Source organism: Cynocephalus volans, chromosome 8 (genome assembly GCF_027409185.1).
Source record: "Cynocephalus volans isolate mCynVol1 chromosome 8, mCynVol1.pri, whole genome shotgun sequence".
In the NCBI taxonomy this organism is placed as follows: domain Eukaryota; kingdom Metazoa; phylum Chordata; class Mammalia; order Dermoptera; family Cynocephalidae; genus Cynocephalus; species Cynocephalus volans.
In genome coordinates, this window is record NC_084467.1 from 113558280 (window position 1) to 113585907 (window position 27628).

The 27628-nt window shown below is 48.6% G+C and overlaps 3 protein-coding genes across 4 annotated transcripts; 2 read left to right on the top strand and 1 right to left on the bottom strand.

Moving 5' to 3' along the window:
- The first annotated feature begins 803 nt into the window (after positions 1 to 803).
- PMF1 (polyamine modulated factor 1) lies at positions 804 to 20336 on the top strand. 2 transcript variants are annotated; one of them, XM_063104957.1, is made up of 5 exons: positions 804 to 964; positions 15304 to 15409; positions 16179 to 16279; positions 17559 to 17754; positions 19846 to 20336. In XM_063104957.1, the coding sequence occupies exons 1-5, from the start codon at positions 804 to 806 to the stop codon at positions 19897 to 19899; spliced, it is 618 nt and encodes a 205-aa protein (XP_062961027.1). In that variant the 3' UTR covers positions 19900 to 20336. The 2 variants fall into 2 exon arrangements, with proteins under 2 accessions (XP_062961027.1, XP_062961028.1); XM_063104958.1 differs by having other exon boundaries at positions 17595 to 17754.
- A 1860-nt stretch (positions 20337 to 22196) lies between these two features.
- On the top strand, positions 22197 to 23147 carry BGLAP (bone gamma-carboxyglutamate protein). Its single transcript, XM_063104959.1, has 4 exons — positions 22197 to 22260; positions 22518 to 22556; positions 22732 to 22801; positions 23018 to 23147. Exons 1-4 carry the CDS (start codon positions 22197 to 22199, stop codon positions 23145 to 23147), a joined length of 303 nt encoding a protein of 100 aa, XP_062961029.1.
- A 120-nt stretch (positions 23148 to 23267) lies between these two features.
- On the bottom strand, positions 23268 to 25822 carry PAQR6 (progestin and adipoQ receptor family member 6). The gene is given in 8 exon segments (XM_063104960.1): positions 23268 to 23928; positions 23930 to 24045; positions 24047 to 24349; positions 24646 to 24657; positions 24660 to 24857; positions 25051 to 25147; positions 25501 to 25627; positions 25756 to 25822. Coding segments are annotated over 8 exon segments (1119 nt in total). The 3' UTR covers positions 23268 to 23729.
- Positions 25823 to 27628: the final 1806 nt, after the last annotated feature.

The following is a 27628-nucleotide window of genomic DNA, read 5'->3' on the forward strand; positions in this document are numbered from 1 at the left end:
AGACTCCTCTCCTTCTGTTTTGTTTTCTTGTTCTTTCTTCCTTATCAATTTCTCTCTCTCCTCTCTCTCTCTGTCTCTCTCTCTCTCTCTGACACACACACACACACACACACACACACACACACACACACACACACACACACACACACACACACACACACACACACACACACACACACACACACACACACACACACACACACACACACACACACACACACACACACACGTTTTAAAGGATGATGTATGTATAATTAAAGGGACTCCTGGCCCCTACTTTCCCATCTAACAGTTTAGGGACTGTGATTGGTGTGATTGGGTCTTGGTGGGGATGGGACAGTGGACTTCTGTCTTCCCAAAGTTGGAGACCAAAGCAGCTGGAATTTTTGATGTACTGGTGGTAACCAAAACTAGAGGAAACCGAGATTGGAGAAGACAAGAAACCCGACTGGAGTATTGAGGGACAGGGGAATGAAAATACAGACTCACTTTACATTTGATAAAATGGACTCTTGAGAATGTTAACAGCGAATATTCACTGTTGCACTGTACGAAGTCTTTTAAGTGTAATTAAAAGTTTTTATTGAGCCTGGAGCTTTGGCTTGCGCATTCTCGGTCAGGTTGCTGAGAAACTACGCCGGCGCATCCGTCACTAGCCTCATCTTCCCACCACCCGCCCCACTCCGGCTTGGTGATAGACATTCCGTCAGCTCCAATCGGAGGCGCCCATGCGGGAACAGCCAATCGGGGGCTTGAGCGGGCGGGGCGGCCGGGCCAGTTAGATTTGGCGGTTCGATTTCAACATGGCCGAAGCTTGCAGCGCCAATTTAGGCAGGGGCAGTGAGAAAAGAAGGCCTGAGGGGTCGTCCCCGGAATCTGTGACTACCGGTACTACCATTTCGAGGGTGAAGCTCCTTGACACCATGGTAGACACATTTCTCCAGAAGCTGGTCGCCGCCGGGAGGTAAGGTGGAGGACAGTGATGGGGGAGAGAGGCTATGAGGAGAGTGTCTGTCCCCAGGAGAGTCCAAATCCCGCGGTGCCAGGACGGCTGAGGCCGGCCCCGCAGTCGCGCGGGGTGGGGTGGGTTGGGGGGAGCCATCTAATGAAGCCACCCTGTCAAATCCTCAAGTCCTGAGCCTAAAGAGCTCGCGTGATGTTTACCAACACAGACGACCTGTGATAGACCAGGGACAGCTAGCTGCCCCTCCTCCGAAGACTTGTTTTGACTACAGCTTCCAGTGGTTGAAAGGGAAAGCACATCTCTGGGATTAGATCAGGATTTAAGTCATGGCCCACCACTACATGAGCAAGACTTACCCTCCCTGTCCCTCGTCGTTTCCTCGTCAGTCAAATGACAACGGTCTTGCCTTTCTCACACACATAAGGCACCGAGGACGGTGCCTGCCCCATAGGAAGCTACATTAGCTACTGTGGGAATAATATCTTCTTCACTGGGAGGTTGCGAACATTAAATGTATTACCATAAAAAGAAACATTTGTCCTCTCTTGACTTTTGTTTTTTGGCGGCTGACCGGTATGGCAACCTGAACCCTTGACCTTATTGACTTTTATTTTATATGAACAATATTGGACACTAAAGGAAGAGTTTTGCCCATGATCCCACCATCTCAGAACATTAATGCTGAAACACTGTTATCAGAACTTCCATGAGTTTGGCGCCCTGACCACAGCCTCTCCTCCGTCAAGCCCTCTCTATCCCCAATAACCCCTGTTGTTTGGCCCTGTCAAGACTCCCATCTTCTCCCATCTCCATCTCTCCTGGGTTCAGTACTTTATGGTCTATCTCTTCACTCATGACTTACACAAATATTTGCGTGCCTACTCTGTGACAGGTGTTGGGGATACCATAAAGCAGACAAAGGCCTCTTCTTGGATCTTACATTCAGTGGGGAGAGATACACTGTAAACAAGATCATCACAGAACTTGCCAAGATAATGAACAGGTGATGTGATAGCACTAGGTAGGATGGTTAGAGTAGCCCATTCCGAGGAAGTGATATTTGAGCTGAAACTTGGAGAATGAGAAGGAACCAACTTTTTGAAGAACTAGATATAGAGCTTATAGGAAAAGGCAACAGCTTGTGCAAAAGCCCTTAGGTGATCAGGTGTTCTGCAAACTGGCAGAGGCCTTGGCTACAGCATAGTGATCAGAGGGAGAGTAAAATCAGAGGAGGCTGGACACGCAGGTGACAGCCTTATGGAGGGCTTAGTTTGCCATAGTAATGAATTTGATAAAATAATTTGTGATTTTTATGGATAAGTCATGACACACTATCATTACATGTCCAGGCAAGGACCTTTCCTTGTTTTAGTTTAACCTACTCATTCTTTTTTTTTTTTTTTTTTTAAAGATGACCGGTAAGGGGATCTTAACCCTTGACTTGGTGTTGTCAGCACCACACTCAGCCAGTGAGCGAACCGGCCATCCGTATATGGGATCCGAACCCGGGGCCTTGGTGTTATCAACACCACACTCTACCGAGTGAGCCACGGGCCGGCCCATAACCTACTCATTCTTGCCCTCCTTTTCCCTCCCTTTGGCTCCACTTTCTGCTGGCTATATGTCCTCCATTTATTCATGATACAAATATTTATTGACTATTGATAATGTCGCTCTGTTCTCGTTGCTGGAGATACGGCAGTGATCAAGACAGACGAGGTCTCTGCCCTCATGGAGTAGACATCCTAGTGCCATAAAGAAAAATAAAATAAATCATGGTAAAGGAATAGAGAGCAATGGGGAGAGGGATCAGGGTTAGTGTGAGCTTGAGGAAATGACATTTGAATATGTTTGTATCCTTGTAAAATATGTTGTCATTTTGTCTGTGTATGTTTTAAATTTATATGAATGATATTGTGCTGCATATCTTTTTTCACTCAACACCATTGTTTTAAATATCTAGCCATGTCCTGTAAATGCCTATGGTTCATAGCTTCTCAGTACTGCTTCTCATTTCATGATATGCATCCACAACCTACCCGTTCCCTATCATGGACACCTGGTTGCCACCAACTCCTCCTCCACAAATTATGCCAGAGTGGGTCGGCCCCGTGGCGCACTCGGGAGAGTGCAGCGCTTGGGAGCACAGCGGCGCTCCCGCCGTGGGTTCGGATCCTATATAGGAATGGCCTGTGCACTCACTGGCTGAGCACAGTGCCGGCAACACCACACCAAGGGTTACGATCCCCTTACCGGTCACGAAAAAAAAAAAAAAAAAAAAAATTATGCCAGAGTGAATATCCTTGTACATACCCTCATGGACTGGTGCTAGAATTTCTCTGAAGTATATACCTGGGAGAGGGATCACTGGAGCCAAAGGGTTACACCCACCTGTGTTTTGTCATATTGATTTCTAGAAAAGCTGCTCCTGTTCCCCACATCCTCACCATGCTGCATGTCCACAATCCTGATATTTACCATTCTGACAGTTGTGAAAGAAGTATCTCATTATTGTTTTAATTTGCATATCAGGTCTGGCCAGTTAGCTCACTTGGTTAGAACTTGGAGCTGATAACATCAAGATCCAGGGTTCAATCCCTGTACTGGCCAGCTGCCAAAAGAAAGAAGAAAGTGTTGGGCTGGCCCTTGGCTTACTCGGGAGAGGGTGGTGCTGACAACACCAAGTCAAGGGTTAAGATCCCTTTACCGGTCATCTTTAAAAAAATAAAATAAAAAAAGAAAAAAGTGTAATTTGCATGTCCTTGATTCCTCATTGGTTTCGGCATTTCCTCACAAACTTGTTAGTCATTTGGGCTTCCCCTTCTGTGAACTCCCTACTCATTTCCTTCAGTTTTTTTTTTCAGACGCATTTAAAAATTTGTTTATTTTTTATTTATTTTAATTTTTCTTGTTTTTTTTTGTTGTTATTTTTGGCTGCTGGCCAGTACAGAGATCCAAACCCTTGACCTTGGCATTGTCAGCCTCACACTCCACTGAATGAGCTAACCAGCCAGCCCTTAACTGGGGTTTTTGTCTTATTGATTTACTGAAGTTCCTGGTATAGAAGGAATTATCTTTCGCTGGCTATCAAGGGTTAACTTGGTCTGTAGTATCCTTTGAGAAACAGAAATCTTTGATTATATAAAAATCAACACAGATTTTAATTGTTTACGCTTTACTCTAAGAGGATAGAGCAGAAAGAGAAACTCATCTCAGAGGACTCCCTCACAAACTGTGTAGATATTCTTATAACTCTCCTTTTCTCAGCCTCTTGACTAACTCAAAGAGTTGTAATAAAATACTAGCTATTGCCTAACCAATTCATTTTTTTAAATTCTAATTTTCATGTAATTACTTCCATTCTTTTTTTTTTTTTTTTTACCTGTGGTTTGTGCTTTTGGGATCTTGTTGAAAACCCGTTGAAAACCAGCGTTAGATGAATAACTCAGAAATATCAGTAAAAACCCTATGTAAAACACTTTCTTACAGTGTTGCCAGTTGAGAATACAGTTAAATTCACTGAAATGCAGCTCAGAGTGTAATTTTTAACTAACCTTGTGACACCTAGGTCACAAAGATAATCACCAACGTTTTCTTCTATCAGTTGTTTTATCATTTTATTCTTTAAATCTTTAATCTGTCTGGATTAAGGTGGAGTCTTAAACCACTTGTTTTTCTAGATTTCCCAAACACCATCAACTAAATAGTTCTTCCCCATTGCTTGATGTAGCCCCCTTATATGGCATCCCCCTGACACACTGTGTCCCTGGGTCTCTCTTGCGCCCCACTGATCTATTTGCCTGTCTCTGTGCCAGCGCATATGGGTTCTTAAAACCAGGCCCTTGTAGGAAACCTTACATCTGGAATGGCAAGTCCCCTTTTTTTCCTCTCTAGCTGGTTAGCTCACTTGGCTAGAGTGTGGTGCTAATAAAACCAAGGTTGAGGGTTCAGATCCCCATACTAGCCAGCTACCAAAAAAAAAAAAAAAGTCTTCGTTAAAATTAAGCCAGCTATTTGAGGACCTTGATTTTTCCTTGTAAACTTTAGAATGAATTTTTTCTGGTTCCTCAAAACATTAAGCTACAATTTTGATTGGGATTGTCCTCAATTATAGATCAATTTGGGGAGAACTGGCATCTCCACAATGACATCATCCAGCCACAAACAAATATAATCTATCCATTTAGTCAGATTGTCTTTTATCTCTTTTAGTTGAGTTTTAAAGTTCTTTGTCAAGGACTCATGCATTCTTTATTAGGTTACTGCCTTTTTTTGGTTAACTTTAGTTTTTGTTACTAGGGCTGGCCTGTGGTTCACATGGGAGAGTGTGGTGCTGATAACACCAAGGCCACAAGTTCAGATCCCTAGATAGGGATGGCCGGTTGGCTCACTTGGGAGAGCGCGGTGCTGACAACACCAAGTCAAGGGTTGAGATCCCCTTACCGGTCATCTTTTAAAAAAAATAAAAAATAAAAAATAACTTCTATTACCATAGGTTAGTTTTGCTTGGTTTTTAAGACTTTATTAAATTGAATCATATAGTATGTTATCTTTTTATGTCTGGCTTATTTTCTTCAGCAGTGCCTTTGTGAGATTCATCCATATTATTGTGTGTAGTTGTAGGTTGTTCATTCTCATTGCTGTATAGTTTTCCATTTCATCTACAGACTATTCTAATTTTATTTCTTCCTTTGTAGTCCTTTACTTATTTCCTTTTTTTAATAGTATCAATTATGTTAAACAATGACAGTGATATAATCATCTTTGTTTTCTTTTTTCTTTTTTTTTTTAAAGATGAAAAATTTGCCTCTTTGTCTCTTTTCTTTTATTATAACTATTTAAAATATTTTATTATTTTCCCCTTTTCTATCATATATTATTTCTCTTTTTTGGTCTTGATCTAGCTAGAGTTCTCTCTGTTTTATTAGTTAATCTTTTTGAAGAATTAGCTTTTTATTTTAAAAATTTTTTCTGTTTGAGGTTATTATTGATCTGTATGTCTTTGGAATCTATCCTTATCTTTATTATTTCTTTAGATTTGTTTTATTACGCCCCAGGCCACATCATGTCAAATCTATTAAAAAGCATCCAGTGTCTTGACTGAGGTGGTGGTTATGCAATGCTACATGTATGATAAGATTGCAAAAATGTACACACACACACAAATAGGTACATGTATAACTGGTGAAATCTGAATGAACTCTGTGGGTTGTACCAGTGTCAATTTCTTGGTTTTGGTATGGTACTATAGTTGTTTAAGACGTTAACATTGGGCTGGCCAGTTAGCTCAGTTGGTTAGATCACATCCTTATAACACCAAGGTTTGGATGACCATACTGGCCAGCTGCCAAAAAAAAAAAAAAAAAAAGTGTTAACATTGGAGTGGATACATTTCTTCGCAGTTTCCTACAAATCTATAATTATTTCAAAATAAAAAGTTCAAAAAGTGTATGTACAAAAGATATTCATCATAGCACAGTGTTCAATGGAAAATAATTGAAAAGCACCTAAGATGTCTAACATTTGAAGAATTGTGGTTATGTAAATGTGATAACTCTCATAAATACTGTAGGTATTTAAAATTATGTTTTGAATAATATTGAGTGACGAGGCAAAGAACATGTTATAATGGCAAGTTAAAAAATCAGGTTATGGGTAGAAAAACATCCACATTTACATTGAACGTAATTTCCATCTAATTATATTAAATTGTAGTTGACTAATTGATGTAATGTTACATTTTACATTCAGTTAAGATAATTATTAGTTCAGTTTTTTTTTTTTTTTTTTTTTTTTTAAAGATGACCGGTAAGGGGATCTTAACCCTTGACTTGGTGTTGTCAGCACCACGCTCACCCAATGAGCTAACCGGCCATCCCTATATGGGATCCGAACCCGGGGCCTTGCTGTTATCAGCACCGTACTCTCCCGAGTGAGCCCCGGCCCGCCCATTTAGTTCAGTTTTGACCTTTTGTGTTTCAAGCTGTTTCTTTTTTTTGGCTGGTGGCTGGTATGAGGATCCAAATCCTTGACCTTGGTTTTACAACACTGTGTTCTAACCAATTGAGCTGACTGGCCAGCCCCATTTTTTTTTTTTTAAGTCTAAAGTATTTTGTCTGTTTTTGAAAAACTTGTTGGTCTAAACTCCTGAGCCTGGGGTGCTAACTGCTTGGTTGGGGCCATGGTAGAAGCAAAAAGGGCTGTTGCTATGGTCCAGGCAAGAGATGGTACAGATGAAAACATAGGTGGATTTGAGCTGATTGAGGGTAGAATGGATTGCAGGGGACCTTCAAGGAGACGCTGACCCTTCTTTTTTGTTGTTGTTGGCTGGCCAGTACAGGGGTGCAAACTCTTGACCTTGGTGTTACAACACTGCACTCTAACCATCTGAAATAACCGGCTGGCCCCAGCACTGACCCTTCATAATAGTGGTTGGGTGGAGGGTGGGCCATTTACTGAGAGGGGGAAAGACAGGTGAGGGTTGGAGGAGAGGAATAGGTCTGGGGGTGGAAGTCAAAACATGTCTTTGGACAGGTTTAGTTGGAGATGCACAGCAGCTATACTCCAGTTTCTCAGTTCCTTTATGCCCTCATCCTTCCAACTCACCAACTGGCAAAACCCCAACTTAAGTGTTCTGTCTGTACTCCTTTGCCACTACACACTGCCTGCTGAGCAGCACTGTAGGGTCTTAGCCATGGTGGAACATGGTACCTCCACAAAGTCATGGTCTTGGACTTCAGCAGGGCCCTTAGGGAGCTCTTCTTCTGTTTTCCACAGCAGCTATTTTAAAACATCATTAGCTCAGTCAGTGAGAGCATGGTATTATAACACCAAGGTCAAGGGTTCAGATCCCAGTACTGGCCAGCTGCCAAAAATGTGTGTGTGTGTGTGTGTTTATAAATATATATATATATGTATATATGTACATATATATATATATTTTTTTTCATCATATCCCTTAGGCCCTTTCCCTGCCACTTGCACCTGTCAGTGAAAATGAGGCCCAACATTTGGGGTTGATAGAGAAAATTAAGACCACTAGGCAGAAGTTTCCACATCTATTAATTTGGCTGAGAGATGCCCAATCCTGTGTCCTCCTAGCTACTTCCCTATCAGTTTCCTTATCTTTACATCCAAAGCAGTAGCTTCTGGTCTATACATTCCCAAGTCCTAGTTCCCCATCTGCAGTTTTTTCCTCACCTCATGGCAGTATGCTACTAGTCACTTAAAACTATTCATTTCAAGGTCATTAATAACCACTTTGTTGCTAAATACTGGATTTTTTTTTTTCTTTTCTTTCCTTTTTTTTTTTTTCAGAGGCTGTCTGATCCCAGGATCTGAACCCTTGACCTCGGTGTTACAACAGCACACTCTTACCAACTGAATTAACCATCCGGCCCCTAAATACTGGATGTTTTTTCATTTTTTTTTTTTTTTTTTAAAAGATGACCGGTAAGGGGATCTTAATCCTTGACTTGGTGTTGTGAGCACCACGCTCAGCCAGTGAGCGAACCAGCCATCCGTATATGGGATCCGAACCCAGGGCCTTGGTGTTATCAGCACCGTACTCTCCCTAGTGAGCCACGGGCCGGCCCTTTTTCATTTTTAACCTACTTGCTGTCCTTGTAGCATTTGACATTGTTAACCACTTCTCTGTTCTTGAAATTTCTCCCTTGGATTCCAACACCATTCTCCACCCCTTCACCTCACTAGCTGCTCCTTCTTGGAGTCCTCTTCCTCCAGGTGAAGGGATTGAGCATGTCCTTTAAATGTGTGAGCATGGTCCTGTCCTTACTTCACTTCCACATGTGAATGATCACATCCCATTTGATGTCTCTCTGTTCCTTCAGTGACTGCCCATTGCTCCTTACCATGGCTTCCAAGGCCCTGCCTGCTCTAGCCCCTGCCTACCTCATGCCCCCCTCCATCCATACTCAGTCGTACTGACCTCCTCGTTTCCTAGAATGTCAAGTGTTTTCCTGCATCAGGGCATTTCCACTTGCTGTCTGCTCTGCCAGGAATGGTCTTCCCTCATCTCTGACCCTCTCTAAAGCCCCTTCACTCAAAAAGCCTGTTTATTTGTCATTAATATCCTGTTTATTTATTTCTTCATATCACTTATCACAGTCTGTAGTTCTGTTGCCTGCTTGTTTACTTATTCGTAGTGTGTCTTCCATATATAAAATGTAAGGTCCTTGGAGGGTTAGATCTTGTCTGTCTTGTTCACCACTCTCTGCTCATTGCTTATCACAGTACCTGTCACATAGCAGACACTCAATAGTTTGGGAATAAATGGGGATTCCCAAGTCATATCTCTTCTGAATTTCAGACCTGTCTCCAACAGTCTACTATTAGAAATCTCCACTAAGCTAAAAGCATTTAAAGTCCTCAGTGCGGGGAGGGGGAGGCCTGGCCCATTAGGTCAGTTGGTTAGAGCAGGGTGTTGATAACACCAAGGTCAAGGATTTGGTTCCCCATACAGGCCAGCCTCCAAAAAATAAAGTCCTCAATCCCAAGGATGAAGTACTTATTTTTTTACCTGGGACAGGAGTCTATACATAGTAAATGCTAGTTTATTCACATGTCAGTTATCCAAAGGGATATTTTAATCCCTAGATTGATTTCCCATGCAACTCAGCTTATTTTTAATGTAAATTTATTAGCTTGAGTAGGGGATGGAAATTGTCTGATGCATCCCAAAGTGACTGGAAGATTATCAGCTGTGCTGGGCTATCAGATCCCATAGATCCATGCCCCACTGTCTCCAGTTAAAGCATCTTTTATTGGTTTGGCTGAGGCAACGGCTCCCAAGTCTGCTGTCTCTCAGGCTTCACAACATAGAAATGTGGCCCTGTTGGGGCTTACCATTTGTGACCTCTGCTTTGTTCTCTGAAAATGAAAGGTTCTTTTCTGTCCTCACTGCCTCCTGAACCTTCTGAAAACAGCCAATCTCCTGTTTAGCAAGAGCAAGCAGATGGGGGTGTCTCTCAGACATTGCTTCCTCCAGGAAGCCTTCCCCAAGTCCTCTGCTCAACCCCCCATGCTATCCCATACTCATTTTCCTGAGGACTGATCTGTACCCCCTTTGAAGGCAGGAATCATACCACTGAGCTTGGCCTGGTACATGGTCAGTTTAAGTATTTATCAAATGAATAAATGAATACAGTTATCCTGATGGTATTTTTGTCTTCATGCTAATATTTATCAAATCAGAAGTCTTTTTCCTTCTTTTTTCAGAAAAAATATCCCAATTTTAGATTCTTACTTTAAAGTTTTCCAGCAGTATCCAAAGGAAGAACCTAAACAATAAAAGGTTAAATTAACTTTTTAATACAGCCATTCATCTTGAATCACAGACTTGGAGGTTTTCCTCTTATTTTCATTAAGAAACATTTCTCTCCAGGGCCGAGGCCCGTGGTGCACTCGGGAGAGTGCTGCGCTGGGAGCGCGGCGATGCTCCCGCCGCGGGGCCGGTGCACTCACTGGCTGAGTGCCGGTCACGAAAAAGACAAAAAAAGAAAAAAAGAAACATTTCTCTGTTTAGTCTTCTCTCCCTTTTTCAGTTCTGGGGCTTCTCAGTGTACCCAAGACTGAGAAAGGAAAGAGAGAGAAAGAAACATTTCTTAACAAAACCAGGCAGCTGTATAGTTTGCGGGTGGGGGATGAATTTCTGTCACTTTGCTCCCCAGCTTATTTTTCTTGTTCTTAGCCTTTCAGCTCTCCACTCCTTTATCAGGGCAAAAGTGCCGGTCCCCGCCCGCCCTCTGGTGGACAACCTGTGAAACACGTGTTCAGTTGGGCAGCCCGTGGGATTGCCATGGAGGAGGAAGGCAAACCCCGGCTCCCTTTTTTTTTGCAGGGGAGGCAGCAGGCCCGTACAAGGATCGAACCCTGGACTTTGGTTTTGCCAGTGCCATGCTGTAACCAATCGAGCTAACCAGCCAGCCCTTGGGCTCCCTTTTTGTCTCCGTTAGCACTGTGTACTCTCGTGATGTTGCTTGAGCACGTTTACTTGGCTGCGCCTTTTATCTTTCCATGGTGTCCTGCACAATTTATCTGCATATATAAACCAACAGATGGACATGCCACCACAGCCTGATTCTATGCTTAAATACAAGGGTGCTTCAAAAAGTTCGTGGAAAAAGATAATTAAGAGATAATACGAATCTTTCTGTGAATGTAATAGGTTAAAATCAGTTAATATAGTCATCTCAGTTTTGAAACTCAGTAAATGTGGTTTTTAAAAGTTACTTTCACTTATAAATTTAGCCTTTGTGTATGTGTGTGTGTGCTGCAATTTAGCCTTTTCTCTATAGTGGGGACAAACCCTGATGGCCCACTGCTGGGTTGGTTTCTGTACATGCTGTTGCAACCAAGATGCATTTACCAAGCACCTGCTTTTCATAGGGAGGAGACTTCTCAGCTCTGGGGAGCTAAGTTACTGGCTGTCCTACACCTCTGAGGGGGCGATGAGGACTGTTCTTTTGAGAATGGTAATAATAATTGTAGCTAACATGGAGCATTTCAGTATGCTAGGCACCATACTAAGAACTTTATATATGTAACCTCATTTAATCCTTGTAGCAATTTTGTGAGGTGTAGATACAGTAATTCTCTCCATTTGACAGAGGAAGAAACTGAGGCTAAAGAAATTATCTGAAGCCATTCAGCTGAGTGGTAAATATAGAATTTGAACTCAGGCAAAAGGACAAGCAGTCTGTCCTCAGAGCCAGTACACTTACCTAGTGCATAGTTGAGTGGTCTCTTGTGTACCCTCAGAGGGTCAAGGCCAGAAGATTGTTCCATCATGGTAACTAAAGGGTGCATTGGCAGAGAGACGGTGGGGGAGGACTCCTCTGCCTAAGTAGTCCAGGCCCTGGGACCCTGGGGTCCACGATAGGAGAGATGGTTGGGAGTGGAATGGACCTGGTGCCAGGTAGTCCAGACCTCACCGCAGCCCCAGTCACTCAGTCTACGTGTCTTATGTGCTGCTATACATCTAACACTGTTCTGGGCACCCTGGAGATCCCATCGACATTGCAGAGGGCATCTCCATGCACAAGGATATTACAGTTTGCATGAGAAGACAAGCGGTTATGAATGTTTCCTAAAATGTGTCACTTGCCTGCTTCTCCCTGAGTTCATTTTTCAGGAAATCCACCAGGGCATGTAAGCCATTCCCAAGTCTACATTAGCTCTCAAGGAAGGAATCACTTTCCTCCTGTACTCACTGACATTGGCCCCCAATCTGGCTGCTTTCCCTCTTTGGTTCAGATACATTGTCCTGTTCAGCATGCATTCCCATCTTGTATATTTGTATGAATGTGCATGTTCCTGGAGTCTTATACTTTCACTGAATTCTCAAACCATAAAGGAGACCCCAGAAGAGTTCATTCACAAGCAGCACTGGTAGGCAGAGTATGCTTCATATCTGCCCTGGGCCCTATCGCTGCCAGCCTCCTGAGTTGAGGAGGGACGCGTCCAGCTCAGATCCTCCGCCTGCCAAGAGGGCTGAGAGGAGGAATGGGATCTCCTGTGTCCAAGCCAAACCAGTTTCGAGCCACAATTACCCGGCTTCAGTTCCAGCCCCGCTTGGTCAGGCATCCATGTGTCCCTCCTCATTCCTCCCTGTAGCCACAGACTGCGTGGCTAGTGGGGCCAGCAGCAAAACAAGATGTCTGGGACTCTGCTGAGGGTTGAAAAGATGCTCATCATCTGTTCTTTGTACTGTCCTTTTGATACCTAGGTTTAGCCTCCAAGGTGTACTAAAAAGGAACATATACCATTGAAAAGGTAGGATACTGTATCATACTGACCCAGAGGTGTGCTGGTAGATGCTTACAACTCACACTCTGAAAATAAAGCACTGGTTTGTAGTGTTTGCTAATTTCCCAGTATTAAATATTTCTAAGCCACCAACATGGTGTTACTAAATATGTAGTTGAGAAGAGGTGGGCAGCAGTACACCTTTATATAGTATTTCCACCAGACAGAGACAATAGATATAAGTAGCCTTAAGAGAGAGTAAAATGTGGTAGAATGATTAGGAAGTGATATGTTTGGAGTACTTAGTACTTTTGCTCTTTAATACAGTTTATTGTGAGTTTATATAATTTAACTTTTAATAATGGCCATGTACAACTAGCTCACAGAGTTCCTGAGAATTTAGCAATTGACTTTTTCTTTTTTTAATTTTTATTGAATCATAATTGATTATACAAATTTCGGGGGTTCAATGTTGACATATGTTGATCAAATCAATATTACTAGCATATATATTGTTACAAATCATACTTATTCTTTATGCCCCTTGTCCAGTCTCTCCCTATCCCCCTTTCCCTCCCCCTCGCCCCTCTGATAATCCTAGATTTCTTCTCTCCCTCTGAAAGAGTAATGGTTACTCTGTTGATTTGTTGCCTAGATATCTGTCCAATGCTGAGAGGTGTGTTCAGGTCCCCCAATATTATCATAGAGCAGATGCTTCTTCTGTCACTCTGGAATAGGCTTTGTGGAGAGGATACCCTCTTTTCTTTGGACTCTGCTGGTGATTCTCTTTGTGTAAATGCACTCCAGTGGCTGGTGGACCATCTGCGTGGTAATTGTGACATCTAGCCACTTTTGTGGGAGCCATGGTTACTGTGGTGGCTGTGGTGGGCCACCCTCATGGAGGTGATGATTTTGGCATGCTCCTTGTTGCTGGAAGTGTGCCTTGTTGTGGGGGGATGCAATTGACTTAAAAAAATTTTTTTTTGTGGCTGGCTGCTACAGGGATCTGAACCCTTGACCTTGGTGTTACCACTCTCTAACCAACTAAGCTAACTGGCCAGCCCTAGCAGTCGTCTCTTGTAAGCTGCTATGAGCTTGCTCTAGCACACCACTGCTCTTATTCTTCACCTGTTTCCAGAGACGATGTTGTGTGGGGGTGGGGGTTGGGTGGGAAGGCAAAGAGAGCCAAGAGAAAGGGAGGACCTAGCAATGAGTCCCTAGCTGGGGATGGGGCTAGGCATTGGGTTCCCGTTACCTAATGCCCTGTTTATCCAGTGGCCCACCAGTCTGATCCACACAGCCAATTAACAACCTGACCCGTGGTAGAGCATAAATGTGAGCTCTTGTGTGTTCAAGGACTCTTCCTTAGCTCAGACACTTCTGGCAGGTCCCTTGAACATTGCTTCATCATAGAGAACTGTGCCCCCCAACTTAAAGATGATCCTTACGATACACTCTCTCAGCCCCATAACTCTGACCCTTTTTCTTCAAACCACTCTCTGCAGTGGTGATTACTATATTCATGTGAGTTGTGTTTGCTGTCATGTCTCCCTCTCTACTGGAAGTTCCAGGTAGGCTATATCAGTATCATTCACCCCTGAATATCCAGTACCTGGTGGGCAACCAGCATGTAATAGGCACTCAGTGAATATTTTTTGAAGGGGAAGGGCCTGAGAAAGTGGACAGAGAGACAGGCAAGAAAACAAGGGGGAGGGAGAGGTAACAGCCAAGACAGTTCATTCCTCTTGTTTGAGTTTCTTCATCCTAGAGGAATGAGCCATTGGGAACATAATGGGTATCTTTTGATCCTTCTGGCTACAAAGGATATATCAGTAAGGATCTCCTAGCTGCTTGTGACAGAGACAGAGACCTGATTTAAAATCAGGCTTGAACAGTAAGAGAAATCCATTACCTCATGTAACAAGAAGCCCCAAGGTTGGGTGGCTACAGGTTGGTTTAAGTCCTCAGGCCAGGACCCCTTGGTGCCAATAGCTGGAGACATCACTTGGATAAAGTAATGTCCTGCAGAAAGGGCATCAGTTGCTTCCTATGTGGCTCTTTTTAGGAAAAAGGCAGTCTTTCCCAGAGGAAAGATTTCCCCATCCCCTGCAAGGGGACTGGAATGACCAGAGCTTCTCAAAGTATGGTCCCTAGACCTGCAGCATCAGCCTCACCTGGGAGCTTGTTAGAAACTTGGGGGGAGGGGCAGAGCAGTGATCTGTGTTTTAACGGAGCACTGTCCTGGTGATTTTTTTTTTTTTTTTTTTTCACCCTCCTGGTGATTTTAAGAACCATGGCTGGACTGATCATGACCCATCTTTAAGGGGTAAACACCTGAATTCAACCATGGCTCTGCTGGGAAGAAGTGGAGAGACTGATGGGGCACTGGTGGGGTTGAGTCATCCTCAGTGACTCGAGCTGCAGATGAAAGATTTGCATCCACCTCCTTTAACCGGGGCCATGAAGTGGACAAAGCTTAGAGTCCTGCAATGAGAAGCAGAGGTGCCCAGGCAGACTGACAACTGGCTGTGTGCTTGAACCTCCCCACCTCTGCCTTCTCTCCTTCCCGCCAGCTATCAGAGATTTACTGACTGTTACAAGCGCTTCTACCAGCTGCAGCCGGAGATGACACAGCGAATCTATGACAAGTTTATAACTCAGTTGCAGACATCCATTTGGGTGAGTGGCAGGAAGCCCATACCGGCTTGGGTTGTCTCCAGGCTGTCAGTCCGCTGAGGGCAAGGTCCCCACCCTTCATCCCTGGGTCTCCTCAGCCCCTAGAACTGTCCTTCATGCCCAGAAGGCTGTAGCATCAGTCATCCCTCCCCTCCAAATGCCGTCGCTATCTTAAATGCCCCTTCTCTCATTGTCCTGTATTGTAATTATGTGTTTGTATATTGTCTGCCCCAGTAGATTGTGGGAGCACAGCAAGGGCAGGATGGGGTCTTTCTCATCTTAGTGCCTACAGCTCCTGGTATGATGCCTGGCACAGAGGAGGCATTTAATAAATGGTTTTAATTCAGTGGAACTGAGTACTAGTGGGAGTACAGAAAAGGACATGATTCAACTCGTGTCTTTCAGTAACTGTGATGTCTCTAGAGAGTTAACTTCCTGGGTTATACTCCAGAATAGTCCTGTTAAGCATCGAAATGTGTGGCTCAGCCAAGGGGGTGCTGTGGGAGTGGGGATAACAGTGAGGGCTGCAGTATCCAGAGATGGCAGGCAGAGGGAGGGGCCAGCTGAAAGTTCTCTTTCAATGCTTCCCATTTTATTTTTTACTACTTAATTATAAAAGTCACCTGTTGTGGGAAAGTTGGAATGTTTGGGAAAATGTAAAGATATAGAACAGAAATTGGCCCAAATCTTACTAAGTGCTGTTAGCAATTTAGCCTATTTCCATGATGGGCTTGTCTAGTACCATTACAGCTCTTCCCTCCTTTCTCTTCAGGAAGAAATCTCCGAAATCAAAGAGGAGGGGAACCTAGAAGCTGTCTTGAATACCTTGGATAAAATTGTGGAAGAAGGCAAAGACCGCAAGGAACCAGCCTGGTGAGAATGGGGACAGGGAGGTAAGAAGGACAGTGCAGAAAGAGGCAGCATTTCAGCATCTTTTAGGAGGCTTTAAGACTAACCCATATTCTTAGACTCTGGGCTCATGGCCTCTGAGAAAGGACGCTTTGACAGGAACAAGTATAACCCAAAATAGTTGAAATGCAGAGTTCCCTGGTGCGGAGGAGAGCCCCCAGGCAAGTGCATGTTGCCCAGGGGTTTTGGGAGGGAAGTGGTTTGAGGCCAGACTGAGAAAGCCTTCCTCGGGGAGTTCATTTCAGGGCCTGTTGGGCCTGTGGGAGAAAGGGAAGGGTAGGGGTGTGGGAGGAGACAGAATAGTGAGGTTTGGAATCATGTGTAGGGTAGGCTGGCCAGGAATCTGGTTTTTCTTCATTTGTTCATTCAGCAAGTATTTAGGGAGCATCTGCTATCTGCTCAATACTGTTTTAGATGCCAGAGTCAGCAATGAACAAGGCAGACAAAGTACCTGCTGTCCTGGAGCTGACATTTCCATGGGCAGCCTGGCTGCCTGGTGTCTCATGCAGGATGGAGAAGTGGGGCCTGGGGCAGGGAGTGGAGAGCAGTGGCCTGCGCTCCTGCCTCCGGCAACCCTCCCCTCCAGTAGGCTCCTAGGTCCGAGGGAGTAGATATCTTTTTTTTACTTTCTAATTTTTTTATGCTTTGTGACCTTAATACTTAAGAGAATTGTTTTACAACTGACAAAGAATTTTTAAAAGAACCTACAGCGACTCCCACGCCCAGCATAATCTTGTCTCTTCAACCTGTCTTTCATTATCTTCCCACATCAGCCAACACTTACATTGGCCTTCCAGGGTCTGGACCCTTTCTCAGGAGCCACCTCATTTGGGAAGGCTCATCCTACTGCCCTCACAGTCTTTCCAGCTCACAATCTGATGGGGGATGCAGCAACAGGGCACATGGTCACAAGGACAGAGGCATGGGCTGAAAAGTCACTTCTAGCCCTGGCGTGTTAGAGATGGGGAGTGTATGTGGAAGAGAGAAGAAGAATGTGGGGCATGGTTGGGAAGGCTAAGGTAAGAGTTGAGTGAGAAGGGGAGGTGGACCCCTAAGCATTGAAGCTGAGAGATAAGAGGTGAGCGTTCCCATCAGGACCAGGTGTTGGGAGGTGAGAGGGATCACAGGAGAGGCCTTGGAAGCCACCCCAACTTGGGAACATCACTCATTGGTCCTAGAAGTAGAACCTTCTCCCCACATGTCCTCCCCTTCCCTGTCCCCTATGCCCCATGTGGCCCTCTAGGCGCCCTAGTGGGATCCCAAAGGAAGACCTTTGCAGGGCCATGGCACCCTACTTCCTGCAGCAACGGGACACCCTGCAGCACCGTGTGCAGAAACAGGAGGCTGAAAACCGGCAGCTGGCTGATGCTGTCCTGGCTGGACGCAGGCAGGTAGAGGAGCTTCAGCTGCAGGTCCAGGCCCAACAGCAGGCCTGGCAGGTAAGTATCCTGGCCCTGCTCGCTTTACTTCCTTCTCTAATAGGCCTTCCGAGATCCCCAAATTGGTGGCTTCCTCTATTCCAAAATGAGGGATTCCCATAGGGAGTAGCAGAGTCTGCTCACTGTAGTAGCCACTTCTTACCTATCCTTGGATGTATGCAGTAGTCTCTTCGCTGGCCTCCCCAGAAAGGCTCCCCCAAATCCTCTCCTCACCCTGGGACCAGCCTGCTCTTGTTGAAGTCCAGCCACAGGCCTGTGTTCCCCAACTGCAGCAGATGAAGAAACAGGCCCAAGGTAACAGTTCCTCATGTCAGGGTCAGAGTTAAACCCTCTGTATCCAGTAGTCATTCTGATACTCCATATGACCATTGCCCAATATCTTTAAAATGTGTACATTAGAATGACTTCTAGAGCCTTTAACACCTAAAACCTATCCTCCGTGCAACAAATACGTGTCCTTTGATGGTGTATTAGTCCATTTCTGTTGTTTATAACAGAAATATCTGAAAATGGGTAATTTATAAAGAAATAATATTTATTGAGTACAGTTTCAGAGGTTGGGAAGTGCAAAGTCCAGGGAACACATCTGGTGTGGGCCTTTTCTTGTTGGTAACTCTACAGTGACTCAGGGTTTCACATGGTGGATAGTTGAAGCAAGAATAACCTCCTCATTTACTCTCCTCTTATTTATTTTATTTCTTTTTCTTTTTAAAAGATGGCCAGTAAGGGGATATTAACTCTTGACTTGGTGTTGTCAGCACCACGCTCTCCCAAGTGAGCCAACTGGCCATCCCTATATAGGCATCCAAACCCGTGGCCTTGGTGTTATCAGCACCATGCTCCCAAGTGAGCCATGGGCTGGTCCTTACTCTCCTATTAAAGCTACCAGAACCACTCACCACTCCCGTTATTCCATGAATGGATCAATCAATTCATGAGGGTAGTCCTCACAATCCAATCACCTCTTCGAGGCCCCACTGTTCAACTACCACAATAGGATTTCCCACCCTCTTAACATTGTCACAGTGGGGACATCCAATCCACAGCAGAGGGTAAACTTAATTTTTGAAAGTGGCCTAAAGTCACTTGGGGCAAAGCTGAGTAAATAAGAGGGAAGAGGTGATCAGCTTGGATGACACAGGTTAGCAGAAGTGGCTACAGAGGATGAGGTGGATTTTCTTATTGGCTCGAAATATAGTTCCAAGAGGTTTCTAGTAGTGCTCAAGTGGTGGCACTACTGTTGGGTTCTCTCCATCCATCATTCAGATGTCCTAGGCTAGCAGCCTACTCTGTTCCCTCTTGTTCCAACCCCCTCCAGTCTCCCCATGTCATAGACTGGTCCTGGGGTTCTTGGTAGCAGGCACAAAGGTGGTAGTGACCGAGGGCCTCAGCCTGGTGCCTCTTGTGGGGTTAGGTTCTACAGCTCAGAGCTGTGTCTCGGGCCCTCTCAGGGCCACCCTGCTGAGTCAAGCAAGATGCCATTCCGGCATTGCCAATCTATCACCAGGAGACCCGGGTCACTCCCCTCTCTAGGCCCTGGCTTCCAAATTGGCCAAGTGACGATCCTCAGGGCCCTGCCAGCTCTGACTTCAGTGCTTGGGTTTTAAGAGGGGAAACAAAATGCCCTCATCTTATAGCCACACCTCATCCATTCTAGCCACAGATCTCAACTTTGTTTGAAGTGGGGCAACTGGATTGAGGGTTCAGTGCTGAGCCTTGTGTAGGAGCTTCAAAGAGCTATTTTTCACCACAATTTCCATGTCTGTAGCCCAACTGAAAGTTCACTTAATTCAGGAAATTTTCTTTGTTAGAAAGCCCTGGTGAGGTCAGAGGATTGGAGGCCACAGTAGGCACCCTTGTTGAAGATGGGCTGTGTTCTGTGTAGGCCCAGCCTAGGTGGCAACAGCACCTATGGTGGGGACTTCCTAATGTGCCTGCATCCTACCATGCCCTGCTCAGCCAGTAACATGAGCCATGGACCCTATCCATATTGTCCTAAGGGAAACCCAGGCCTGGACTCAGGGACTGCAAAGGGAAAAGACTTGGGTTTTCTCATACCCCAATTTGTGTGTTCTCTCGCATTGATTGTAGGCTCTACACAGAGAACAGAGGGAGCTGGTGGCTGTGCTGAGGGAGCCTGAATGAAGAGGAAGTGGCCAGGCCCAGAAGCAGAGGGCAGTTGAGGTGGAGGGCCCATGGTCCAGCATGCTGGGCCTGGGTGAGCAGTCCCTAAGCAGTGATGGAAGTCGCTGGAGAACCAGGCCAGATCAAGCCCCACTGCCCCGCCACTGTGTCTTTGGGGCTCCCTGGGGGTTGGTCACACATACACTACCTTCAGATTCCTCCCTGTTTTCTTCTAACTGGAGGATTAATGGCCAGCTCCCACTCTGGGAATCAGGTACCGTGTTTTCTCTCTAGGCTCAGGCCAACACCACCCAATCCCCCCGCCTGCTGTTTCTGAGCCTCTCTAGAACCTGGCTTGGGGAATCTGTTTTTAATCTCCACTGATTGCCCCCTTGCTGGCCAGCCAAGGGCCCTCACCATGTTCTCCCCACATCCATAAATAAACTTCCTCTACTACACTGTAATCTGTGAGGATGCTTCCTCTGCCTGGGTCATTCTTGGGCCAAGACCTGCTCCTGGGCTCCCAAGTTCTGGCTCCAGTCTAGGCCTCAGTCGTGTCCTCTGAGAGTCTCCAGGCTTGGTGGGGGGGGAGTTAGGTGGGGGTATATTTGACCATAATGTGAAGAGGGCAGCAGACCCCTTTGTCACAGAAATTGGGACTCCTGGGTTCCCTTAGGCCAGGACAAGCTGCCAAGGGGCTGTCACTATGTCTAACCCAACCTACCCTTCTCTTTGCTGTTTGGGTTAATTCTGAGAAAGCGTCTGTGGTGGGCTTCGTGTGATGTCTGGGCATGGTGGGGATGCACAGAGCAAGGTGGGCCCTCCGGAATAGCTTTGTTCCCTTGCTTCTCCCGCCTCACTCTTCCCTTGTCAGAGCCAGCCAAAGGCAAGATGGGTGTTTCCCGGACCAGAACAGGGAGGATGATGGGTCCAGTGGGGGGCAAAACCATTTTCCCTTGGAGAGCGGCTTGGTTGGGTCTGTCTGAGGAGCACTGGGGACAGATAGGAAGACATCAGAGTGGCCCCTGCTTGCCACTTTCCTCCCCATGAACCGCACCCAGGCTCCATCGCTCTCTCTGTCCACACCTCCACCGTGGAGCTGCAGCATTCAAGCATCCAGATGCTCTCCTCCCCCTGCCACCTGGTCCAGCCCACTCCGCTGAGTGCTTTGTTTATTTGTCAAGTTGGGCAGACAGTCTGAAGCCCTCATGGTTGGGTGGGTGAGTGAGGACACAAGTCAGACATGGAGGAAGGTGTCAGGACCCTTCTCTCCCCTCTCTAGGCTGACCTGAGGCAGTGGTGGCTCTCAGGTGTGGGATGGAGTTTTTCAGGTTGGGATGTTCTGTGCCAGAGAGGACAAGCCTTCCTACCACTTATGGGAGGGCTTCGGGAGGGCGGGTCCCTCCCCAAGGTTGTAAACACTGGGGAGGCTGCAAGGGTAGGAGGAGAATTGGAGGGTCGGGAGCCCAGAGGTGCGCTCCATCTCCCTGTTCCTTGCAGGCCCTACCTCCTACCTGCTAGGAGTCCAGGGAAGGGGGTCCCCACTGCAGTGCCCCGCCTCCCTGTCTTGTGTCCCTGCATACCTTGGACTCGTACCACCTGGCCTGCCCAGAAGATGGAGAGGCTGTTCTTTTCTCATGCTTGCCCACTGTTGGCTTCTGGCTCTTGGTCCTGTGCTGCCCTGACCATTTCTACTGTCCTGATAAATAGGGCTTGAGCAGAGTTGAGCTGCCCGCACCCCAGCCTGCCTTTAGCATCTAGCTGGATGAATGAGGACATTGCCAGGCACTCCCTCCCTGGGTTTTGGCTCCTGCTCATGGGGCCGATGGTGGAAATCACAGGCTATGAGAGAGTTGGAGCCCAGTTCTGCTTGAACCTATTTTAGATCTCTAAGCTCCCCTTCCTCTCTAGGGGGAGCCCAGCAAGTGCTCAAACTGAGGCTGGGGGTCTCTGAGGAAGAGTGTGTAGGGGTTGGGGGACCTGGGGCAACTCCATGGGGAAGGGTCCGGAACAATGTCGAGAGCCCGGCAGTCTCAGATTGTGGCCCACCCTCCTCCATCACTCCCAGGGGCCTCTGCCCAGGCAGCCACAGTTCCTAACCACAATATCCTTTGGGGTTTGGCCTACAAGGCTGGGGTGGATGACCCCTAAATAGCCCTGGCAGGTTCCCCCATGACCTGCCTGCACCCTGGTCAGGCACAACCCCTCGCCTCCGTGGCCCAGCCCAGAGGGTATAAACAGTGCTGGAGGCTGAAATGGGCAGACCAGCTGAGTCCAAAGCTGCAGCCCTAACGAAGGCAGCCGCTGACACACACACCATGAGGACCATCATACTCCTCACCCTGCTGGCCCTGGCCATACTCTGCTTCACTGGCCAGGCAGGTGAGTGCCCCGACCTTCACCCAGGCCACACTCCAGTGGGGGCTGCAAGGGGGAAGCACCATGGCCCCACCTCCCTTCACCCCTTCCACTGGCAGTCCCTTCTGCAGTCTAACCACCCTCCTGCAGGGTATCCATTTGCCCCAGCTCTTTCCCTGTGGTGGGAGAGGAGGAAAGAACAAGCTGCCAGAGAGGCAGGGAAAGGAGGAGAAGGGCCCTAGGGATGAGCAGGAGTGACCTAGGCTCCCTTTCCTTTGCAGATGCGAAGCCCCATGGTGCAGAGTCTGGCAAAGATGCAGGTATATGAGGCTGGGCTGGGTAGAGGGTTCCCAGGCCTACGCCTCTCACCCTGGTGCCCTCAGTCCCTTCCTCTACTCCTGCCACCTTCTGTCTGGCTGTCAGCAAGGCCAGCCTGCTTCCCACCCTATCCTCCCAAACCCAGAGCCACCTGATGCCTGCCCCTCTGCTCCACAGCTTTCGTGTCCAAGCGGGAGGGCAGTGAGGTGGTGAAGAGACCCAGACGCTACCTGGATTACTGGCTGAGGTCAGAGAAAAGGAGGTGCTGGGCCAGGGCCCTGCCATGTCCACAATGAGCTGGGGATGGGTCGCAGGAGGGAATGGGTCGCAGCAGGGAATGCCCTCTATGGGCTGCTGTGTGGGGTGTGGGGGTGGAGAGTGTATAGGTGGGAACTCATGTGCAGTGGGAAGAGGAGGTGGGCATTTTGAATGGGGGCTGACGCCATTGTGTTGGGCTTCTCAGAGCCCCGGCCCCCTACCCAGATCCCCTGGAGCCCAAGAGGGAGGTGTGTGAGCTCAACCCAGACTGTGATGAGCTGGCTGACCACATCGGCTTCCAGGAGGCCTATCGGCGCTTCTACGGCACCATCTAGGGCATCTGCCCACTGGCCCGGCTGGCAACCATAGCTCTGGCTCCTCTCCAGGACCCCTTCCCCTCCTCTCACCCTGACCTCCCTGCCCTGAGAGTGTGGGGTCCCCATCACTCCAGCTGCTCCAAAATAAACTCAAGAGGAATTGGTGGGTCTATGAGTTTGTCCAGTCTGTAGAGTGTGGGAGGGGGGTATTACCTTCTTCAGTCCCAGAAAGTGCTTCCCAAAGTCTAGTGTTTATTTACTTGTACCTGCCTTATTCTAGAAAGCATTGAAGCTGGCTTTCTAAAGTCTAACTAGGGTTTCCTCCTCTAGCCCAACATCCCCTCTACCCCATCTCATCCACTGTACCATCCATGACACACCCAGATAGACCCAGCCCCCAAAGGCCTGGACACCTTGCATACACAGATGTGACCAGGACAGACAGATTCATCTCTACAGGCAAATAGCTGCTGGCAAACAGTGCTGCCTGGTTTGCAGATATGGGGGCAAGTGTGTGGCCTCCTCCTGGCCTGGTTAACAGGCATTCAGGGTAGGCCTAGGTTAGTAGTGTTAGTTCTTCCCTGGGCTGAGCAGAGACTTTCAGGAGCACCAGAAATGGGTCCAGATGAAAGGGTTCTGACACCTCTCCACCCCAGACTTTGACAGGGCATGTGGGCAGCTGCAGCCTGGACACACACACATCTGCCCTCTCAGACCCTCAGCACTTCCCCCACTCCCATTAAGAGCCCCCTCACAGTCCCTCTCACTCTGTGCCAGTCCCCCCGACCACCCTTCCTCTGCCCTCTCTCCTCTACCCTCTCTCCTCAGTCACTCATGGTTCCAGGCTCAGATGTGCCCCCACCTTATCAGACCCAGGTCTGGGCTCCTCTCCAGCCCTAGGGCCTGGCCTCTGCCTCACTCTAGGGTAGGGTCAGGGACGGGGATTCACTGTTGTTTGGCCTGGGTACTCCCTTCCGGTGGGTCACCCTGCAGCAGGGGGCATGTACCGGGGGCCCGAAGCAGGGAGGCAGTGAAGGTGGCAATGATGAGCAGGTTCCCAGCCACTGCCAGGCCCAGTGTGGCCACCGTGCCTGCCAGGCCCAGGGGTGGTTCCTGTGTGGCCAGCCAGGCTCGGCGCGATCCCATGTCAGCCAGCACTGCCTCCAGCTGGAAGTGGGTGCCCAGCACTGCACAGATGTGGAATAGCTGGTGGCTGTGGCCTGTGGGGAGGATGGGCAGGTCAGGGCACATACCCATTCCCAGTGCTGCCCTGACTCACCCTGTGATCCAGGGCAAGTCACCCCATCCTCTGGGCCTATTACTCCCCCATAAATTGGGAATAAAAAACCCTGACTCCCCAAGTTATTGGAAAGAGTGAATAAGCTGATATGCATACATGCTACTAGTTTTGCTGTTATCTGAGTGGGGGTAGAGAACGGGCCCGGACCCTGATAGGAAGACAAGGAAGTCCTTCCTATAATTTGCTTCCATCCTCAGGCTGTGAAACCCTATTTACCCAGTTCACTCTCTGTGCTCTGGGAAACCATCCCCTTGCCCCTTCCTGGGCCAGCTCTCACCGATGTAGTCAAAGCGTCCTGGTGCCAGCCGCTCAGGCAGGTGGGAAGCGAACAGGAAGCCAGTGAGCAGTGCGCAGAAAAGGTGGTAGCCATGGCTGGTGCTCAGTGCCTCCTGCCCACAGTTGTGGCCCCTGCCCCAGCACAGTCCAAGCTGGCAAAGGAAAAGCAGGGCTGGTGGGGAGGGGTTTTGGGAGTGGAAACAAGGAGTTTCTGTGGACAGAGTGGGCCCAGTGGGCTGGGTGCTGGTCCTGTAGAGTAGGGATTGGAGGGCAGGGCTAGAAGTGGGCACTTGAGGGCCAGGACAGAAAAGCAGGAGCCTGGGCAGGGGCCCCGGGCACCCTTACCCGGTAGAAGAGCGGTAGGTTGTCAAACAGGAAAGGATAAGCGAAGGCTGTTGTGCGCAGGATCTTACTGAATCCAGGGCTTTCTAGCTCGGGGAACCTGGTTGACAGGAGGGAAAGGCTGGTCACCATTTCTGTGCTGGGGTAGGGCTCAGAGAAGGGCAAGGGGACCTTGGACCAAGATGAAATCAGCAAAGAAAGCACTTAGGGGACATAACCTCCTCTGTAAATGACCACATCTGTAAAACGGGGACAAAGACACCTCCCTCTTAGGTGGCTGTGAGAATTAAAGGAGACAGCGTGGGTACATGCTAGCATACATGGTCAGACAGAGTAAGTCTTCAATAAATGGTTCTGTTGTTACTAATATTGTTCAAGAGCAGTGACGCATGTCCTCTCTTGCCCCTCCGCCTTCCCCTTCCCCTTCCCCATTGGCGGGGCCTGAGAACCCACCGTGAGTAACAGGAGAGGCCGGTGCACAGGAAGGAATTGAATGCGGCGGCGGGCACAAAAAGCTGGTGTAGGCGTCCGTGCAGCCAGGAGGCCGGCATGGAGTAGGCGGCATAGGGGAAGGCGCAGCCTGCAGTGAGGTGCGGGCGCTGGAGCTGAGGCCAGAGGAACGCGCTCCACCCTCCCGCGCCCTACCCCCGCCTCCGCCCTTACCCTGGGTCACCCCTGCCCAGCGCTGTCGCCGCCAGCCCAGCTTACCCAGGCTGTAGAGGCTCAGGGCGCCATAGTCCAGGAAGTAGCAGATGTGACGCGCACGGGGCGACATGGAGCTGAAGGTGTGCGCACAGCACGACGCGAAAGGGTAGAGGCAGGTGGGCAGCAGGAAGACGAACAGCGGCCAGTGGTACGGCTCCGCGCGGAAGCCCGGGCCCTCTGCTAGCGCTAGGAGGCGCCACACGAAATACCTGCGGCGGGCATGTGCTCAGGCCGCCGCGCACCCCCGCAACTGCCGCTGCAGCCCGCGGGGCCGGACGGACGGTCCCTGCCCGCCTGGGCAACCCCTCTGAACTCAAGGCTGCGGCCTGGGGCAGAGCTTCCCCTCACCAGGTGGGCAGGAAGTGAGTCCAGATGTTGACCGTCTCGTTGGTCATCTGGAAGGAGCTGAGGACACAGTCCAAGGCCGAGCTGGTGGGGCGACGGTAGCCAGACATGATGCCGTCTTCCCAGAACACCTGGGGTAGTGGTGGGAGGGACAGAGGAAGGGACTCACGTGCCTGGACCCTTTCCCTCATGAGGGATCTCTGGAGGCAGGGTTGAAAAAGATGGGCTGGATATCACAATGGACCCAAAGCCAAACTAAATCTGACCCCCATCTTACCACAGTTCCCAATACCCACAGAGATGAGAAACAGAGAGCCAGAGTAAAAAGACAAGACAATGGGGGTGGTAGGGTGGTGGTGCACAGGCAGTGCACTTTGGGGAAGGGACTCTGGATGGAAGGGCATTCTGGGCTCTAAGGGAGGGGTTCATATGCTTGTTCCTCAGAGAACAGTGGAAGAGTCTCACACTGGAATGGGAGGGATAAGAGTTAGCCTGCAGGAGGGACTTGCCCAATAGCTAAAAGAACCTCTCAGTCCTCTGGAGAGAGGGTTGGTGGGTTAAGCCCCTCACCCGGGGGACCTGGTGGACTCGAAGCAGTTGGGGCAACTTGAGACTGAGCATGGTGGCCCAGCACCTCCACGTTGACCTAGAGACAGAGTGGGGTGGAGTGGGGATCAGGTATCTGCCCCCACCCACAGGCCCCTTTTCACCCAGGTTTAGGCTGGACCTGGTCACTGTGCCCCAGGACGGGCTGTGTGCGTACACGCATGCGTGTGGATGGTAGCTGGCCACCAAGCTTCCTTCAGGCCAGGGGAGGCTGGCCCAGCTTCTCCAGTCTCAGTATCACATAGCCCCAACCCCTACCCATTTTAGCCTGAGGCCGTTCATTCCCTCCATCGAGAAGGACTCAGCCCAGCCTGGAGTGGAGAGTCCTCTGCAGCTAGGAGGCTGCTTCAGTTAGTAACCCCAGCCCCTGGATCCAGCCCCCCAGCCACCAATCTTTGTCTCAGGGAGGGCCCTGACTCCTGGAGGCCAGCAGAGAGAGTCCAAGCATCCTCACCCTCATCCCACCCCACCAGAAAGCATTTTGGCTCAGTGCCTGAGCTGAACACAGAAAACTTTTGGCCCTTGGGGAAAATTCCTGGAGAAGCAGGATACCAGCCGGTGGGGTAAGGAATTAAGCAGATGCCTGGCTCTTCTCTGAGGACTACACCTGTGCCCCCGGGAGGCATTTGGGGTCCCTGCCCCTCCTGAACCCAATGCCCCTCGGCCCCAGACCTGTGCGCTGTCTCCGGGTGGCCGCAGCTTGGCTGCGGACTCTGCTGCCCTGCCCGCCTCTCAGCTGCCTCTCCCAGCACATTCCCTGGCACAAGTGGAGGGGCTGGGCCAGCTAGGTGGGTGGAGCCACCCCAGGAGGAGTGGCTCCCTTCCCAGGCCAAGTTTCCAGCAACTCCGCAGCTTGTCCTGCCCCCCTTTTCCTGCTGCTGGCTGCGCCCATCTGTGTGTCTGCCATACACACTGGACCTTGCAT

Excerpts from the sequence above, each read along its gene's own strand:
- BGLAP (XM_063104959.1), top strand. The coding sequence starts at position 22,197 with ATGAGGACCATCATACTCCTCACCCTGCTGGCCCTGGCCATACTCTGC. Across the intron at positions 22,261-22,517 it reads CTGCTTCACTGGCCAGGCAG|ATGCGAAGCCCCATGGTGCA; the intron begins GTGAGTGCCCCG and ends TTTCCTTTGCAG. Across the intron at positions 22,802-23,017 it reads TACCTGGATTACTGGCTGAG|AGCCCCGGCCCCCTACCCAG; the intron begins GTCAGAGAAAAG and ends TGGGCTTCTCAG.
- PMF1 (XM_063104957.1), top strand. The coding sequence starts at position 804 with ATGGCCGAAGCTTGCAGCGCCAATTTAGGCAGGGGCAGTGAGAAAAGA. Across the intron at positions 965-15,303 it reads AAGCTGGTCGCCGCCGGGAG|CTATCAGAGATTTACTGACT; the intron begins GTAAGGTGGAGG and ends CCTTCCCGCCAG. Across the intron at positions 17,755-19,845 it reads CCCAACAGCAGGCCTGGCAG|GCTCTACACAGAGAACAGAG; the intron begins GTAAGTATCCTG and ends CATTGATTGTAG.